The 19508-nt window shown below is 33.9% G+C and overlaps 1 protein-coding gene and 1 long non-coding RNA gene across 40 annotated transcripts; one reads left to right on the top strand and one right to left on the bottom strand.

The window, feature by feature from the left end:
- The first annotated feature begins 3859 nt into the window (after window positions 1-3859).
- Window positions 3860-19099, top strand: LOC114261113 (uncharacterized). 39 transcript variants are annotated; one of them, XR_014345015.1, is made up of 10 exons: window positions 3860-4379; window positions 15734-15832; window positions 16098-16139; window positions 16241-16312; window positions 16417-16467; window positions 16552-16633; window positions 16879-16902; window positions 17311-17379; window positions 17637-17723; window positions 17897-18020. XR_014345015.1 is itself a non-coding variant. In XM_082896163.1 (3 exons), exons 1-3 carry the CDS (start codon window positions 11684-11686, stop codon window positions 14662-14664), a joined length of 378 nt encoding a protein of 125 aa, XP_082752289.1. In that variant the 5' UTR covers window positions 11592-11683; the 3' UTR covers window positions 14665-15100. The 39 variants fall into 39 exon arrangements, 1 of the variants encoding a protein (XP_082752289.1); XR_014345040.1 differs by lacking the exons at window positions 17637-17723; window positions 17897-18020 and adding an exon at window positions 18950-19099 and having other exon boundaries at window positions 16241-16307; window positions 17311-17411; XR_014345031.1 differs by lacking the exons at window positions 17637-17723; window positions 17897-18020 and adding an exon at window positions 18947-19099 and having other exon boundaries at window positions 16241-16307; window positions 17311-17411.
- On the bottom strand, window positions 5742-6912 carry LOC145803024 (uncharacterized). Its single transcript, XR_014345081.1, has 2 exons — window positions 6778-6912; window positions 5742-5913 (listed from the first exon to the last, which is right to left on the bottom strand). It is a non-coding gene; the product is annotated as an uncharacterized LOC145803024 (long non-coding RNA).
- Window positions 19100-19508: the final 409 nt, after the last annotated feature.

Below are 19508 nucleotides of genomic sequence, written 5' to 3'. Positions count from 1 at the left end.
CTTGAATGCCTGTGGGTGAAGGTTGGGTTATTTGAATTAGAACAATTCATCAAATGTGTGTTTTAAGCCCACTAGATAGTGGCAAAATCATGTTTTCTAAGCCCACCTGAGGGTGGCAAATCCACGTCTTAGCCTACTTGCGGGTAGCACCATCAAACCATTTTCAAACAAATAAACATGAAATGTTTTGTTCCAATTCAGACGATCCAGTCTATACTTGTATGCTGTGCGCATCACATAGTAAATCTAGGCTAATAACCGGAATAAGAACACATAATGTTTTAAAAAATAGATATCATGGTTAGTAGAGGCCGATCTTTGATCGGGCGAGCGGGGGTGCTCACGAAGTGACCTTCCCCAATCGTACCCAAGTTTCCGAGCCGAGGCAACTTTGGTAATGACGGACACGTGGCCTTAGGCAAACGAGTCAGGGTTTCCTAAATTTTTCCAAAATAAAATATTTTGGTGGCGACTCTGTATCTGGCAAAGCAGGCCATGTTTGGTACTTCTTTCAAAAATCTGTTTTCTCAAAACGATTTGCCGGATTTGGACTCTTTGGTTCAGACTTAGAACCGTGACAAAATTGAGAGTCCTGAACTGTAGTGAGCCCAATATCAAACGGAACGAGGGACTCGTTCCTCCCCGGGGCATTCGGGGACGTCTACAACTGGCTGAACCACAGTCGGGTTGACCCCTTCAGTGTCATGGGGAAAGCGCGACACATGATCTCGTCAGGGAAGGCATGGAGGATCATGAGGGTTCGGTAGGTCTCCAGATGGTCGACTGGGTCCGTCGTACCGTCAAAATAGTCAATGGTGGGCATCTTGAACTTGGCGGGTAGAGGTTTGTCCCGGATGGAGGCAACAAATGGTGAGTTTGTCGTGGTAGAGGGTTTATGCTGAATGTTCTGCATGACCCCTTGGAGTTGGAGCTTCATTGCTCGGAGTTCAGCGTCCTAGAGGCGAATGTTGTCACCATGGTCAGTCAATGGGGGCTGGACGCTGCTGGCTTCCCCTTCAGGGGCTGGTGCCACGACCGACGGGTGTGGGGGTGGAGGTGGTAGATTTATATGTGGGAGAGGAGGTTGCAAACCTTCCAAGTTGAGTGGATAGGGTTGCGGAACGGTATGGCTCGGGGCTCTTTCTTGGTTAGGTGGAATATCTGGAGGTGGTGGAGGAGGCATCGGAAGGTTTCTTTGGAGTAAAGCATTTATCAGGGCCTGGTTTTGCTCGGCCATGGCGGTTAATGCTGTTGGTAAGCTCGATAAAATACTGCGGTGGGTTGTTTGGATTGGGGGGGTCAGCCTGATGGTCGGCAGCATTATTGTGAGAAGTCATGGATCTAGTCGTGACCATACACTTTGATGGGTAGGAGAAAAAGGTTGTTGAGATAGGGTCTCCGGAGACAATGAGCACAACTGGCGCGCGGAGCAAAGTCCTTCCCACAGACGGCGCCAACTAATGATACAGTTTGTTCCAGTGAATGGATCGGACTGGTCCAAGCCCCTCAAGCCCACGTCCAAATGATCAAGCCCACCGGATAACCTGCAAACAAGTTCAACGAGGAACTGGGTAGTCCCCCAGTGAACCCTCCGACGAGCAAGTTAGGAAGAGAAGTAGAGTGCAGAGGGAGAGATTAGAGATAGAAAAGCTTAACCTTCTTCTTGTCTTCAACGTTTGCTTATGTCCTTTGGTAATCATTTCGCTGTCCCTTTCGACCTGCCCTCATCGCCGAAAGTCTATGCTATAGCTTACCTTGTTCAGGATAAGGGGGTCCTGTTCCGACAGAGAGGTGTTGTTGTAATAAATGCTGTGATGGGCTGCATTAATGGTGATGTGCAGTGGCAATAACTTTGCAGATCTTTGTCTGCTGATGTGGCTCGTCTTTCACCTGCCATGCGTCTGAGTGTCATTGGCTCTTTATGCCATGTTGGATTCCAACTGTCCTGGACCTCACCAGCTGGGTTATGTATTGGGCTCCAAGTGATGGGCTTAGGTTGTTCATAGTGATTCATGGCCTTTATGGGCCTATACACGTCACATACTATTTACATCAAAATTCCTTTAATTCAAGATTAAACTCAAAGCGCTAATGAATTCATCATTTTCCAAAACTTGCTCTTCTTATACCAAAACATGGAATAAATCCTTCACATCTTTTAAACAATCTAGGATGCATGTAAATATGGAATTCAATTTCATGAAAAATGACAAAACCAAACTCAAATGATGAATTACAAAAAATAATCTCTTAGAATTTAATCTTAACTCAATTTTTAGCCCAAAACTTAATTTTCATAAGACTTTTCCTTTTTTCTATTCAAAGTATAAAATTAAATAGCTCAACACAAGAGCTGGAAAATTGATTCCCTTAACCGCCACTATTACAAAAATAGTTAAAGATCACACTTTGACCAAAAAAAAAAAAAAACAAATATCCAACTTTTATTGGAAGTGTGATAAAAAAAATTAGATTGATATTTTAATCACACTTAATTTGATTGAGTGTGGGGGGATGAATCATTGTTGATATATATATATATATATATTTAATCACACCTTCTAATTAAAGTGTGATTATATATATACTATTACTTTTTAATCACATTTTTTAAATAAGTGTGATTATATATATATATTTTTTAATCACACATTCTAATTAAAGTATGATTATTTATATATTTTTTAATCATACCTTCTAATTAAAGTGTGATTATATATACATTACTACTTTTTAATCACACTTTTTAAATAAGTGTGATTATATAAAATATTCCAATTTGATTTTTATATAGAATATACAATTTCCATTTTTTTTTAAAAAAAAAGCGCCAACACCAAAACACAAATTAAAAAAAAAATCAAAATACATTTAACTCTTTGGCTACTTTTAATTAAAAGGAATGTAGAAGGCTAGGGTTCATCACAAGGCACATGAGAGAGAGAGAGAGAGAGAGAGAGAGAGAGAGAGAGAGAGAGAGAGAGAGAGAGAGAGAGAGAGAGAGAGAGAGAGAGAGAGAGATGGCACTACAACAAAACTAACTATTTACGGCTTTATATTTACGAAATGCTTCGAATGCATATCGTAGTTAGTACATTCTATGACCTTTCTTTTTTTAGCAAGTCGCTAATACTTTTTCAATAACAGCATACACACCATGTAAGTCGTTGATTCATATATTTATGACATGCAAAAGTATGCCATAAGAAATGTATATTTTCACGGCTTACAAAAATATGTCGTAAAATAATTGCACTTAAGACGACATATATTTCATGTCTTAAACTATTTTAACTTTATACGGCATGCATTAGCATGTTGTGAAAACTTTTACTAAAAAAGATTTTAATTCGATTTTTTTATGACCTACAAAAGTATGTCGTAAAAAAAAATATATTTTCACGGCATACAAATAATTTTATTTAAGACGACATACATTTATGTTGTAAAATGTTATACCCTTACACAGCATACATTAGCATGTCGTGAAAACATCAACTAAAAAAATTTCAATTTGATATATTTTCAAAATTTAAAAAAAAAAAAAAAAAACTAGCAATTTCCAACCCCTGGGTTGGTTCAGTGTTATGTTTTCATCATTGGTCCCGTTTGGTGCAGCTTAAAAGCTGCTTATTTCAGCTTTCAGCTTAATTTAAGCATGTGTTTGGTTTAGCTTATAACTTATAACTTATAGCATTTTGGAAGTCAGAAATGAACTTATTCTTTGAGTGAGACAGAAGATACTTAATTTATAAGTCAAAAATCAACTTATGTTCATAATTATATGGTATAAGCTGTTTAAGCATAACTTATAAGCTCTTTCTCACCGCTCTACCAAACAAGTCCATTCTATTCGAGTCGGATTACGGACTCGCCAATAAAACCCAACCGTTTCTCTTCTTCACTCCTCCCCTAAAACCCTCGAGAACAAATCAGACCTTCAAATCCCCTGATAGATCTTCATACATTCTTTGCATTTGAGATTAAAGTCACACAAATTTTGCATTCATACATCTCTCTCTCTCTATCTCCATCGGCGTCTCACACAAACGCACGAGCACCACCACCGACCCCCACCAGCGGCTGTCACTCCGAGCTTGGTGTCCGATTCCGAACTTGGAGATCAATTCTGATTCTAAGCCCCTTCCACGGATTCGATTAATTCTGTGTTTGCATATCTATTCGATTAATTCGATTCTAAGCCTTGAATTTATGTGTTCCAATTCTTCTCTCTCATTTCTCTTTGATTTTGATTTCTAGGGTTTTCACACCCTTATTGAATGTGTTTTCACTTCCGTGATTGCTCGTTTTGGGATTGAACAAAAAGGTCCTCTTCGTGATCGCTTCAGTCGAAGTCTACTTCGAAGAACGTTTTCACGGTACTTTCTCTTTCTCTAGCTCTTGTTTTCTGGTTCTTACATGCTGATTTTCGCTTGCATTTTGAGATTCCTATGATTTTGCGGTGGTTTAGTGGAATGAATTGATGTTGAATTTGATGTTCCTTGCCGAAGATTGACATTATGATTATGCTTGTGTTGTCAATCTGATGATCTAATGATTTTGCAATGGTCTCAACCATGTTTTTTGGTCCATGGACTTTGGGCAAAAGAAAACAATCATTTAAAGCTATTGAATCATTAGAACATTCAAGTCTCTTCACTGATTAATAAATCAGAGTTTTCTGAGAGCCCTTAGCCTAATGTCTATTTATAGTTTGTTTAGAAAAGACATTGCATGAATTACAAAGACTTGTGCGTGTTACCCAGCTCAAGCACACTACTATCCCTGTTCTCTTTCATGTAATGTTGTCACCCATGTGACCGCTCTTTGAGCAGGCTACGAGAAGGAGCCTCTTGGAATTTTTACATTTTTTTTAGAAACCACTGAGTGCTCTGCTCAAGCTCTTTTCAAGCAGGCTTTGAGTGAGTATCTAGTTTCTGCCCCTTAATCTTGTTTTCATAATTTTTAGTTCCAAAATATCAAGGTTAATGTTAAGTCAAATAGGCCAATTTTAGGTAACTAAAACTAGTGTTCCAAAACTAATGCAACATTTTTTTTCCCTGTGCTAAGATAAGCTCAAAACACAACCACAATGGGACTTTGCGACCACTGCTTTGTTTCAAACTGCCACACTAAAGTTAGTCTCCAAACTGTCACAATAAAGAAGAGTAAAAAATATCATTTTGGCTGGCCCAAGCTTATTTAGGAAGCTCCTGAAAGTTGGTTATTTCCAAGAATGATTTTATGAATCCTAAGTTTGTTTTTAGTGTTGATGTGTCAATTTTGTATTAAAGTAAAAGAACTATTGGACTACTTAGTTATTTGGGGTTGAAGGAGTACCAATATTTTCAAAAATTATTTTATTGGGAAAAATAATTTCATTTTATGCCTATTTCAGTTATTTTGGTATTGTTTGAATGTTATGTGTCTACATGTGTGATACTGATCTCGCCACCATCACCATGTGTAATGATTTTCTGGTTTTATTGATATGGAATGGACATGTTTGATAGTGGTATACTAGGATTTTGGCCAATGTAAATATCCCTTGTGCAACTGTCAATGTTATGAGTATGCATGTGGTATGTGCAGTGGCTTGCAGCTGTGGAACTTGGACTTTTAAAAGGCCGCCATCCTCTTTTGAAAGATGTCAATGTTATGAGTATGCATGTGATTTGTGCAGTGGTTGAAGTATATCCAAGCATCTGCATGTGCGCATGTTTGTGTTTTTTCCATGCCAAGACTAAATTTTTCTCTAATTGTAGAATCATGTTGCTATAAATTATACTAGAGGCTGGTGTTATACAGAGGTTCAATCACACTAGCAATGAGTCCTGTTTTAACATTCCTACCTGCAGTGTTTAACCATTCCGATGTGTGGCACGATCCAACATATCGCTTCTCTAGCCAAACCTGGCAAATTAATTCATAGTTTGTTGTTTCAATTTAAACAAGCAGCAATAATGGTAAAGAAACAAAAAGATAATTCACGCTAGTTTGGAGTTTCAAATAGCTGTTAATGATTCTATGTGGAAGGGGCAGTCTCAAATTATTATTCATGTAAAGGTCATATAGTGGGTGTTTGGGAAATGGCTTTTTTTTTAGGCATTTTAGCTTTTTAGCTATTTTAGTAGGCTATTTTAGTTTTTGTGTTTAGGAAGTTGGGTTAAATTTTTGGGTTGATTGTTGTATTGAAAAGTGTGTTTGAAATGATATTTAAAGTTGAAATGACAAATTTGCCCCTAACCTTATTTTTTCCAAAATTGATCTATAGGGGTAAGAGCGTCATTTCACTGTCTGAAACCTACACTGTTGGTGACAGTGTAGGCTGTTGTGCTGCTAGACAGTTGCTGCTTTTCCCTTTTTTTTTTTTTTTATTTTATTTTAAATCAATGAGTTAGGTGGGATAATTTGAGACTAAAAGGTTTTTTTTTTGGAATTTGGGGCTAAAATAGCCTGTCTTCCTTGTTCCCAAACACCACCATAATGGTGTTGGTCATTACCATCTACACTTCCACTAAGCTTATCCTTCAGTGAAAAATAAGTGCAAATCCATGAGGCACGAGAAGATTTTATGTGGGGATTTTTTAGGATTCCAATGGCTAAAACTTTTCAACAAGATTCTGGATAATTCTAAATACACCCACAAAATTTCTCAATACACCCATTTTATGAGACACAATTCCCCAAATAGTGGGTTTATTCAATATTGACACTAATTACAAGTGTGAACCTTATGAATAATAATGCAGTGTAGAGATAGGAATGGGGTAATACCAGGAAGGAGGTGAAGACAACAAAGAAGGCCCCAAATCAAAGAATAACAGAGTACCCAACACCTTGATTTAAAACTGCTTTCCCTCCAAAGAAACTGCTCTGTCTCACATAACTGTCCCCCGTGCTTGCGTAATACTTGGTGGCGAACTCAAACGGCTGGCAATTTGGCAGAGAAGAAGCCATGAAGCCACTGCTCTTCTCCAACTTCAATTGTCAGAGTCCGGCACTCTGTTTGTGTGGGAATTGATATACACATAGAGGAACTGAATTGCTTTATTGTGACGGTATACCCAATATGGTTCTAGTTGAACTATGAAAGTTTCTGTCTCGTTGCTTGCTATGAGAGGCATGTCTTGGATGGCACTGATGCTTTCAGTGGTCACTCTCTTGGCTTTAAATTATATATATCTATATAATAAGGAAGCTCAGTTTTTTTTCCTTGATAGGACTTCTGTCTGTTTGTCAAAATATAAATTATTGGATTGAACTTAATCCAAGGGCTCACAGTGTTAAACTCTCCATTTTGAACCCACATCCTCTCTCTCTCCCACACTCTCATCTCTTTGTTGCTGGTTTTTTATTTCAAATTTTGAAATCAGACCCCCCTTCTCTCTCTCTCTCCATCAGACGTGTTACCCTGTCGGAGCCCAACCCTTGCCGGCGACCGAACCCCAAACCCCCTATTAGTCTCTTCCCGCTTGATTCAGAGATGGGAGATTCACAGGTTCGGAGACCGAATGTATGTATGTATATGCATTTGTGTGTAATATATACATAATTTTATATATGATTATATATGATAAATGTGTGTGGATGACCCGTGCAAACAGAACAATGGTTTCGATCTCGCTGGACTGTCCTCCACTCGATCTCACTAACAGAACAATGGTTTGTCTTCTCAAGCCCTTTCGATTTCATTCAGTTACGTATATTTGTTTGTCTTATCTCAATTCCATATATTTGTTTCATTAGCATTTTCTGTGAATAATTTTTGGTTTCTGGATTCAATCAAAAGTGGAGCTCTTTGTATTGGTTCTGTGATGCATTAGGGGTTTTTGTGAATTATAAACTTCAATATTGTGTGCCTCAAATGTGTGTGGTTGCCTCAAATGCAAATCATGTATATAAATTAAATGTGTGTGGATCACCCGAATGAATGCGAATGTGATTATATACATAATTTTATATATGTATATATGATCTATATATGATTTCATTAACAGGGATGTGATTATATATGATTTCATTAACATAGATGTGATTATATATGATTTCAGTATGTATAAAAATATATCTATATATATGTATATGTCTATATATATTTCTTGAGAAGCCAATTTATTTTCCCTTGCTTAAACCCCCAATTTATTTTCTCTTTGATTTTCCCTGGAAAAAAATATATTCTGGATTTAATTCTTCTAGAATTTGCTTGGTTTGGATAAAATTATTGGAAAAGTGGAAAACGTTAGCTGTATTTTTTCGTTTGTTATTTTATAGGAATTTTCGTTTGTTTGTTGGGTCTGATTGGTATAGGGAATTAAATCCAATCAACTTGAAATGTTTGATTTGTTGGGTCTGATTGTTTGTTGGGTCTGATTTGTTTGATTCCCAATTTGTTGGAATCTTGGTATTATAAACATATTATAAACATTTTACAACCAATCAACTTGAAGGGGAATCTTGGTATTATAAACATTTTACAACCAATCAACTTGAAATGTTTCTCAAGAACAGTTTTGAAATGTTAACATATGTATATATATACACATACACATACACATATTTCAGAACAATTTATGGTATATATATGTATATGTGTATATACATATGTATATATATATATATATGTAAAAATTTAAAATAACTCTTCTTGATATGGTTAATTTGAAACATTTCAAATTAATTTCCTAAGAAACATTTCCTATTTGAATGAGTTATGTTATAAACATGTTAACATTTCAAAACTGTTCTTGAGAAACATTTCAAAACTCTTCTTGATAAAAGCACACCCTCTCAAGAAGAGTTAACATTTCAAAACTCTTTTTGAAATGTTTCTCAAGAACAGTTTCCTCTAAAAAACATGTTTCCTGTTTTGAAACATTTGAATGAGTTATGTTATAAACATTTCCTGTATATATATATGCTTTTATCAAGAAGAGTTATATAATTTCCTATTTCTCTTAATCTGATATGGTTAGTTCGAAATATTTTATTTTTTACATGGTTTTGATTTATGAAATGGGTTTGATACCAATCCTATGTATTTATATATATAACCAAAATTATATATTTATTGCTTTGGTTTGGTTTGGTTTGGTTTGGATTGGTGTGTGTTCAAAATCTGAGGAGTTTTACACATAGGATTGGTTTGGTCACTCATAAATTCTCTATATAAAAATAATAACATAAACAATCACATCCTAAGAATCTTTATATTCAATCACTGTACGTCAAATATTCTAATGCATACAAGGGAAAATTAAAATTCAATCACGGGACCAGTATATATAAAATTCTCTCTCTAGGAATCTCCATGACTTCAGGCTGTCAATTTTGGATTTTCTTTTTTTTTTTTGGTAGATTAATGAGAATTTCTCCATGCATGTCTTCATTGCTACGACAGATTTTTACTCTTGAGAAAGAAATGAGTAGATATCATGATTCATGTATAAGTTTTTGGTGTTGTTTGGTTCAATTAATATATGGTGTTTTTATTTTATTTTTTATTTTGAAAGTATGTGTCGTATTGCTTCTTTTACTATTTAATTATCAAACTTTATTCACCCAATTTTTTTTTTATTTACCCAAAAAAAAATTATCAAACTTTCAATTAATAAAAAGTTATACCAAATAAGCCGTTTGTTGAATACTATTCCATGGTGGAATTTGGAATTATTATTATTTTTTTTTTCATTTTTCCTTCCTCTCAAGGTAGTGCCCTATTTCTTTATACCAAAAAAACTTTTTACTCAAAAAAACTTTCATTTATTTCTTTATACCAAAAAAACTTTTTACCCAACATTTCACTATCACACATCTGATATGGTTTTTTATATGGTTAGTTTATCTGAAGGTAGTGACCAAACCAATCCTATTTATTTATTTGTGTGTATTATATATATAATTTTGAACACACACCCTCTGTTTTTGTCTCTTTGTCAAAATGTCTGAAAATGTAATATGATGGCTCTGTTTTTGAACACACCCTCTCACTCTCACACATGTACTCCTCTCATCTCTTTCAAATTTTCTTTGGGAAGACACAATGCTGTGTTTGGCAAATTAACAATCTTCTTTGCATTTGTTGCTTTCAGAACTTCAGGATTCAGTACAACTTTTTCCTCACAGCTCTTCATACCTTTCGCTTGAATCCTCTCCTTCTCTTATCTGTAAGCTCTCTCTCTCTCTCTCTCTCTCTCACACACACACACACACACACATCTTGCACAGATTTTCTTTGGAGAAAGTTTTTTTTGGTCCCCTGTGACTCTTTATTGAAACACCCATTATTCATCTTCTTGATAATTATCTGTTATTGCTCACTTTTTATAATTTTGTTTGTTGTAGTTGGTAATTATCTTCTGAACCAATAGGATATTCTTGATGCTATGGCTTTAATTTGTGATAATCTGTGAAAGTTTCTTAGACCTATATTTAATTATCTTCTGAACCAATAGTTGGTAAAATAAACATCAATAGTGGCAGGCAAACATCTATTGTGGAAACATCATCCAATGGGTTTGATTCTTTAATGGAAAATGGATGTTGATTTTCTATGGTTTTGAAAAGCTGTTGATTGATAAAATCATTGGAATGAAGACTTAAGTGGGTCTTTCTGATTAGAGAATTCTAATTTTACATTACGAAAAAGAGTGTTTTTTTATATAAAAAAAAAAAAAAAATTGGAAATTGGAAGAAGAAAAGAAACATACATTTTTTGTGTTGGATGGGTTTATTTTTTGTGGGTTGAGAAAAGAATGGGTTGGTTTTTTGTATTAATTTTTTACTTTTTAGCTAATGTTTCAAATTTAACCAATATAGATAGGAGTTAAATTAATCTTTTATTTTTAAATTAATCTATATGTATGATTCCAAATCCTAAATCCTAAACCCTAAACCCCCTATTTATATATGATTCCAGTATGTATACATAATATTGAGAAGCCATGTCTGAGAAAGCCATGTCTAACAAAGCCTATGCCAATTAATTAACAAAACGGAAGTGGGCTTTTTTTTTTAAAAATAAAAAAAATGAAAAATTGGAAGAAGAAAATAAACATACATTCCTCTGCCTCTTAGGGCATGTTTTTTGTGTTAAATGGATTTATTTTTTGTATTAGTTTTTGACTTTTTATCTAATGTTTCATATTTAACCAATATAGATAGGAGTTAAATTAATCTTTGTTTTTTTTCTTTTTTCTTTTCTCCTTGAATGACACTTAGGGCATGTTTGATTGGTAGTATTAGTGTTACTATTTTATTAACCTGTTAATTAAACAAGGCCTTAGTTTGAGTTTTATTTATTGCATAAAACACATGTTTATTAGTTTGGATAGCATTTTAATAACATTCGAATTTATTAGTTTGTAACATTCGATAACATTTGAATTTTATTAGTTTGCAAAATTAATCTATTAGGACTTAAATTAATCTATTATTAGTTTGAATTTTATTAATTTTATTAGGAGTTAAATTAATTTTGCAGATGTGGTAAGTATGGAAATCTAAACCACATTTCGTATTTTTCAAACCCCAAACCCCCTCCTTATGTATGATTTCAGTATGTATATATATTGTGTGCCTCAGATATCTATATAACAATAGAAGGCTGATTTTGAATTCAAAATTGAAAATGTCTATGTGTCAAAATATGAATCATTAGATTGCTTCAATCCAAGGGCTAAAAATGTCTCATTCTCATTTGTCCTACAAGGACATTTCAATGATTGAGATCAATATTGTTATTCACTCTGGATGGTTCAGATTTGGCCTTTGCTTTTCCTCTCTCCTGTTTCATCTCTGCCCAAATCCTTCCTCTCTCATTTCAGAGATATCCCTTCTCTTTCATACGCTCTTCTCTCTCTCCCTCTCCTCGCCTCTTGCTCTCCTCTCTTCTTTCGACCACCGACCACGGACTCTCTTCTCTCGCCCTCCTAATTTGCCTCTCTCCTCTTGCGACGACATTGCAACCATTCAGAGGTAAACTATAACTTACAAATTTGCAAGTGATATTTTTGTGGGTTTCTCTCCTTTTAGAAGTTTCACTTGATTTTTGCTTAGAAGTTTCACTTAGAAGTTCCAGGGGTTATGTGTATTTTGATTTATGAAGGCTTTATATGTATTTTTTCCTTTACGAAGTTTCTCTCCTCTTACAAAGGTTCCTGGCATGAGTTTACTTTCTCTGTCAGGTTGGGGTTTTCTATTGGGTTTATTGGTTATGTGTATTGGGTTTTCTATTTTTTCCTTTATGATCGGTAATTTTTTATTGGATTTATTGGGGTCTTCAGGCTGAATTTGGGAACATAAATTGAGAACATTTTTATCTTCTCTGAATACATAAACTGAACCAAATGAAAGGTTCAGAACATTTTTTTTTCTTCTTTTTGTTTCACTCAAACATGGAAATTAAAGCTGAACCAAATGAAATATGTATTTGTTTGGTCATATGAGATTTGGACATCAATTAAACCGGATTTGGTATTCTTTGCTAGAAAAAAAAAAAAAAAAAATTAAACAGAAACATATTTAAAATGAATTGAATTGGATCTTTTTTTCTTAGTTGGAAATCAAATAAGTAGTTTCATGTGTGTATATATGTAACTCTCTGCACATGTGAGATAACAGTGAACATGATTTTGTATTCTTTGCTTTAAAAAAAAAAAAAAAAAAAGAAAAAAGAAAAAAGAAGAAGAGAAGTTTCAATGTGGGTATATATTTGTATCAATTAAATAGATTTAGAAATTAATTGAAATAGATTTTGTTTACTTTGCAGTAAATAAGAAGTTTTCTTTGTGATTCTTTTTGTTTTCTTTTTGCTTCACTCACAGAAAGAAAAACAGAGTGTTGGATTTGTTTATATAGATTTCAGATTTGTTTTGTTTCTATGCTAGAGTTTGATTTGTGTTAAATCATTGAGTTTGATTTGGATTTGTTAAATCATTTCAGATTTGTGTCCTTCTAAAAACTTTCTAAGATTTTTTTTACAAAAAACTTTCTAAGCTTCAGAGCATTTTTTTTTTCTTTTTGTTTCACTCAAACATGCAAATTAAAGCTGGGGGACCATGCTGAATCATTTCCACCAATTGAACGCTTCATAAAATTCTTTTTGTTTTTTTGTTGGTTCTATTTTGTTAAAAATTTAGATGTTTTTGATAGATGTTTTGTTATTTTAGGGTTCTGTTTTGGTTATTTTTTTGGTTCTGTCACAGGTTTCTAATTTGACAGACCCTTTCATGGTTTTTCAGCATTGTTTGGTGGTTGCAATTTCAGGTAGTTCGATGACTTCTTTCCATTTCAGGTGGTTTCATAAAGCTCTTGACCTCCTTCCCTTACAAACCAAATTTCAATAGGAAGTTCCTTCTATAAAATTTGTATCTTTTAGAATAAGAACCAGCCATCAAAAACCCAAGGGGTTTGTATTTGATGTACACATTTACAGAGAACTTGGGAAATTTGATTTGTGAAGAAAAAACAATAAAGAACTTGCAAATGAAATAGAGGGTGGTTTTAAAATTTATAAAAAAAGAAAAAAAATACACACACACACACACACACAAATTCTTTCCCTTCTTTTTTCACTGCACAAATGCAAGATCCCAAACACAACTTGAAAGTGCCTATGCAAATAAATCTTAACCACACGAGTTAAATTTTAGAGCAAAGCAAAGCAGAGAAATCATACAAAGTAAAGTAAGGTAAAGCATGTATGTATATAACCTACAACATGGATCTACATACTACATTTGACCATCCACTACTGAGGTTCTTATATATTTAAATTAAAAATGAACCTTGCAAAATACATGATTTCTTTAGAAAATACAATGTACATTAATGTCTATTTAAGTTTCAGACAACTACTCTGGGCTAATGAAAGTCTACACTCTTTCTTATGCTTCCTTGGTAAAAACCCATGTATAGAAACCGTGACATCATCTCGAATCAAGCCGGCTTCCTGCCCTGTACAAGGTTTCATCGGATTATTGAAGGCTGTCCCAGTCTGCACAGTCTATGTCCTCCTAATCCCTGCAAATAAACGTAGGGTGGACTACTTTAGCAACAGATGCATTAGTGTTAAGATTATTGATCTCATTTAAGAATTTACAATGTATCTTTTACAATTTGGCTGAAATCTTCATATCAGTGGAGCTTCATTCTCAATTAATGGAGTTGTTTTCAATTTTTAATAACTCAGGAGTTGTCTTGGGTCTTCATTCTCAGTTCTGCTAATTTTTGCTGATGTTGTGTGCTGTTTTGCTGGGATTTTTGCTCTGGTTTTTGGGTTTTTTTTTGTTCTGTTCTGTTTGATTATGCTGCTGCTGGTTTTATGAAAAAGCTGCATGTTCAACTTTCAATTGGCCATTGATGGTTTAATTTAATTATGGCTATAGTCTTAAATGTTTCAAATGTTACAGCTTTTTGTTAAAGAATCTCTGGTATGGTTTGGATGGTCCAAATTGGCAAGAAATTATGTGTCTTTTTATCTAACATTGAACACGCAATGAGACGAGCTTAATTTACAAATACACTAGAACTGATGACATTGTGTGCAGCTGAGATTGCTTGATTGAGATGTACAATTTGAACATGGGTTCTATTCTATTACAGGTGCTTATCTTGCAAGATAGTGTAGAAGAGAAGGATGATAAGATCACAAGGTTGAAGTAGGAGTTGCAGCAGAGGAGCATAGTGGAAGAGGAGAAGACTGAGGTTGCTTCTGATAAGAAAGATGGTGACATCGACGGAGGGATGCTATGTCCTGAAGCAGAAACAGAGAGTTAGTAAACTTACATATCCGAAAGGACTTCAGCCCCCAACACCGCCGCTGCCCCCCCCCTCGCGCTCTCGCTGTCTGTATATTGTACATTAATTTTGGTTTTTTATTTTTCTTGACTTAAATTTTCTATATCTTTTAATAGGCCAATAATTTTTGAGACTTAGGAATAAATTCCCAAAGCTGTTGTAACATGATGCATAGGCATGATTTTTGAATGGGACTGCCCCCTTTCCCAACCCTCCCATTAAATGGTTGATTGTGGAGGCTGCAAAATGGGAATTGGGAAGTTCAGGACAACACTAGGGATGACATTCTTCCTCTCGCTAACTTGCTGGACCGCATTTCATTTTTTTTAGTGTGCATACGGGGATTGTGTTCATTATCAATTTAGGGGTTAGAGAATATGTGCTAGAATGAAACCTATACTTCGTTATCATATTGATGGGTAGGCAACCATAAATGTTTTCAAATTTTTGGAATTGGTTTTTGCGGGATTTGAAAATGATGGATGTTTTTTAACTTTTCATTGTTTTTGTTTTTGAAAACAAAGAAAATGAAAATACAACCACACAGGTTACTACAGTTCTCTTACAAGTTTATTGTGCATTTAAAAGTTATAGGATGTCCATTCAATAATTTTACTCTTTCTCAATATATTGTAGGGGACAAAAGAGTTGAATCCTAAGTTATTCTTTGTTTAGGCAGGCTGAATTAGATAGGATTAACATTCTTAAATTTATTAGCTTTAGAATTATCAATGCCTTTAGGATTGTGTATCATAGGTGAAGTTTTAAATCGGAGTAATATTATCATTTTGAATTGATTTATTCTTACTGAGTTTCGTAGCACTTGATATCAAAAAAATTGTTGTCAGTGCCTTCAGGCACGGGTTATCTCTAGTATATGTATATGTGACATGTCAATTATATATGCTTTGGGGTTCTAATGCTTTATTTCCAGAATGTTGTTCTGGCTTTGGATTCTTTAGCCCTGGACATTGATCAAGTAGAAAATCTCATTAAATTTTGTCCTACAAAAGAAGAAATGACAATGCTGAAGGTACACTTCCATACCCCTCTCTCTCTCAATTTGTTGGGTTTGAGTTGTAATTATGTGATATTTTGATGTCATAGTATGTATTTGACTTAGGCATATGTTGAAAAACGAAAAGGTTTTGTATTAACTTCAAAATTACTCATTAGTTGGTTTCTTGAGCTGTGGTACACTTTTATCTGGTGTACTCCCTTCTTTTTATCTCTTAAGATGATTTCAAAATTATATTTAACTATTTTATTTGTTTCTTACTGATTTTTCTTTCTTTCAGAACTACAATGGGACCAACAATATGCTTGGAAAGTATGAACAGGTTTTTGTTTTGGTTTGATGATAGAGGGAAGGGAAGTGCAAAAATCCTGTATAGGTATTGATAACAAATTTTGTGCTTGATGAACATTTCAATTTTTCCAGGACTTGATGAATGTCTCGCGAGTGGAGTCCAAATTATGAGTATTTGCGTTCAGAATTACTTTTTCCAGTTAGGTATATTGATTTGGGACTTTTTTTTTTTTGTGTATTATCTTAGAACAAATGCTATTATTATTTCTAGCCGTTTGTGCTTATATTATATCTTCAAACTTGTTCAGGTGAATGACTTAAGATGTAACTTGAACACAATTAATGCTGCTGCTAGAGAGGTACTTCCTTTTATTTAGGGTTTGTGAAGTTAGAACTAGTGAGAAATCATTTTCAGCACCTTAATATCATACCCGTTATTATAGGTAAAAGAATCTGCAAAATTGCGACAAGTAATGCAGACGATTCCCACTATAGGAAATGCATTGAACCAAGGCACTGTTTGAGGTATTATTTTGTATCAAAGCTAAGGACTTCACTGGAAGGGAGAAGCCTACAGTTATCACATAAATCTGAGTGTCTGATGTTAATCTCACACAATGAGGCTTCATTAGTAACAATGTGAAAGCAGGTTGGGCATCCCATCTTTTCTCCTGCATGTTTCTCATATTTATATATTTTTTCGTTTGGTGTTGATTGCACAATATGCAGTCACTCACAAGATGACATTTGAATATTTGTTTTCTTGGCAGGTGGATCCCCAAGATATTGTTATGGTATGTGGATATATTTAGATACTCTGAACCTGCAACAAATCATAAAACACAAAATGATTTATATAATTACACTGTTCTGAAAATTTTGTCATGTAGGATTAAATTTTTTATCCCTGCACTGGAAATCCATGTCAAAGTTCATTTGGCATGGGTGGTGGGTTTGAATTACCCAAGATTTACGTGTTCATTCCTGGCTAAAAGACTCCTGTTTGAGCTCTGCACTTTCATCTATTTATTATTATTTTTACTATAGTTTTTATTTTACCGTTATTAGCATGCTTTATTAGTTCACAAGTACTAATGACATTAACAGGTCGTGGCCCTATTGAAAATGTCAGGACTCTGTTAAATGACTAATATTTCATGTTTTTCTCCTGTTTGTTTTGTTCTTACTTTTGGTTGGTATAGGCACCGATCTTGGAGCTGCCTTGGTAAATCTGGAAACTGGTGTGCAATCATGGGTGTTTCGTCGTAAAAGTAACGTTTTGTCACTACAACTTGATCATTCGGTAATTATGCACATTTAAGATTCCATACAAATGTTTCTAAATTGTCTATTTTCACGTCTGCTTCCTTATTTTTTTAGATTACTAAGTGGATCACTCTTTTTTGTTTTTGGTTCTGTCTAGTCAAGAATTCTGAGAGTACACAAACTTCATATTAAAATATTTGCAACACATTAACCTAGAAAACTTGACATAAAACTTACTTGACTAAAATCTTAATTCCATTAGGTTCCATGTGGCACCAATATGTAATTCAGAATTTGCACATCAACAGTTAACAGGCTTTGCATAATCAAGTCAACAACTTTTTTCTTGGTAGATATTGACCTCATCTCAAGATTTATAAATGGCATTACTGTACTTTTATATATTATCATTACATTTTTTATTTGATAATTTTTTATCTATTATCATTACATAACCTTTATCTGTGGTTAACAGACTATCACTATATGATTTCAATGTAACAAACTCATCTGTTGTTGCAGGGACGAATTGTTTTATGTGGTTTAAGAAATGGAGCAATTTGTTTTCTGCATGTTCATGTCTTGGAAAAATTATCAATTTTTAAATGGAGATGACAGCTCTCTTCTGGATATTAATTTGTTTTCTGCATGTTCATGTCTGATGATGAGTTAATTGCTGAAATCTTTTAACACGTGAGTTTTCCTATATTCAAGGGCATGGATAAAATGTTTGCATAACCCTGTTCCTTCTCCTGATCATTGTTGCCCTGTAGTCATAGTTTATATTAAGCTATTTTAAGATATTTGGTCCACTTTTTCCATAAGAATTGATTATTCAATCATAGTTGTTATTCTTTTTCTATTGAAGCAGGAGATGAAGAGTCAGTATAATGAGAAAAAGTCCAACTGTATCTTTTGTAAGACTAGAATAGTCTCTATAAATAGTTAGTTTATTCATATGTTCCTGCGGTTTCTGAATTAATCTGTGTTTTCATTTTTCAAGTCAGAAATTTTTTGCAGAGATGCAAAATATGGTCAAAGAATTAAAGAACTTAGTTTTTTTTAAGTTTTTTTTTTTTCATTTTTTAATATATGTAAGCACAGTTAAATTTTTTTTATTTAATTTCTTTGTATATACTTTTGAACATTTAATTTTCATTTATGAAATATATGACGTTATTCCATTCAATATGTGGTTATGATTCAAAGTATAGTATATAATGTGTTACATTTTCAAATGTGCATACAAAAATAATATTGATTATTTTTCAAATATGTCAAACTCTTTTTTTATCATAGATTTTATTAGTTATTAATCACACTTAAAAGATGTTATCTAAATATTTTAAATCACACTTAAAATGTGTGATTTATATGTTATTAATTACACTTAAAAGATGTGATCTAAATATTTTTAATCACACTTAAAAGGTGTGATCTAAATGTTATTAAGCACACTTAAAATGTGTGATTAAAAATGACTCATTTTAATCACATTTTAATAAAATTTAAAAAGTGTGATTAAATAATATACATCACAAAAAAAAGTGTGATCTTTATTTATTTTTGTAGTAGTGAGCATAGTTTCGATGAAGAAAGTTGAAGCTATTTGTACTATTCCAATTTCGGAAGAGGTATGAAGGATTCTTTGGTTTGGCATTTCGAGTCTAAGGGCTCTTTTTTGGTGAAGTCGAGTTATCATGTTGCTTTGAAAAAGAAAGAAAAGGAGCTCATTTACAGACCGCCTTCGTCTTTCCAGCTCCCTAAGAACCTTTGGAAATTCATTTGGTCTCTAATGTCCCTCTGAAAATCCGTCATTTTTGGTGGAGAGTATGTAAGAACTTGCTAGCCGCAAAGGAAAATCTGTTCAACGGGAAATGTGCAGAGTCTGGTTATTGTCCTATTTGCGACAAGCAGCTGGAATCGGTAGAGCACCTTCTATTTGAGTGTGATTGGGTTGGACCGGTGTGGTTCGGGTGTGAGTTTGGTTATAAAGTTTCTTGGACAGAGACTCATTCAATTTTGAAGTGGTCTTGCAAGATGATGAAGTATTTCAATGACAACAAGGAGTGTAATATCTTCTTCAGCTCAATTGCCTGGATCTATTGGTTTGTTTGGAAAGACCACAATGATT

Source organism: Camellia sinensis, chromosome 1, assembly GCF_055761805.1.
Source record: "Camellia sinensis isolate YWXY chromosome 1, ASM5576180v1, whole genome shotgun sequence".
Lineage (NCBI taxonomy): Eukaryota > Viridiplantae > Streptophyta > Magnoliopsida > Ericales > Theaceae > Camellia > Camellia sinensis.
Note: the sequence above shows the minus strand (reverse complement) of the source record. Positions and strands in the feature narration are given on the sequence as shown.

Bases quoted from the DNA above. Each gene is read 5' to 3' on its own strand.
- LOC114261113 (XM_082896163.1), top strand. From the start codon at position 11,684: ATGTCTCATTCTCATTTGTCCTACAAGGACATTTCAATGATTGAGATC. The intron at 11,977-13,241 runs GTAAACTATAAC...ATGGTTTTTCAG, and splicing joins GACATTGCAACCATTCAGAG to CATTGTTTGGTGGTTGCAAT. The intron at 13,267-14,604 runs GTAGTTCGATGA...ATTCTATTACAG, and splicing joins TTTGGTGGTTGCAATTTCAG to GTGCTTATCTTGCAAGATAG.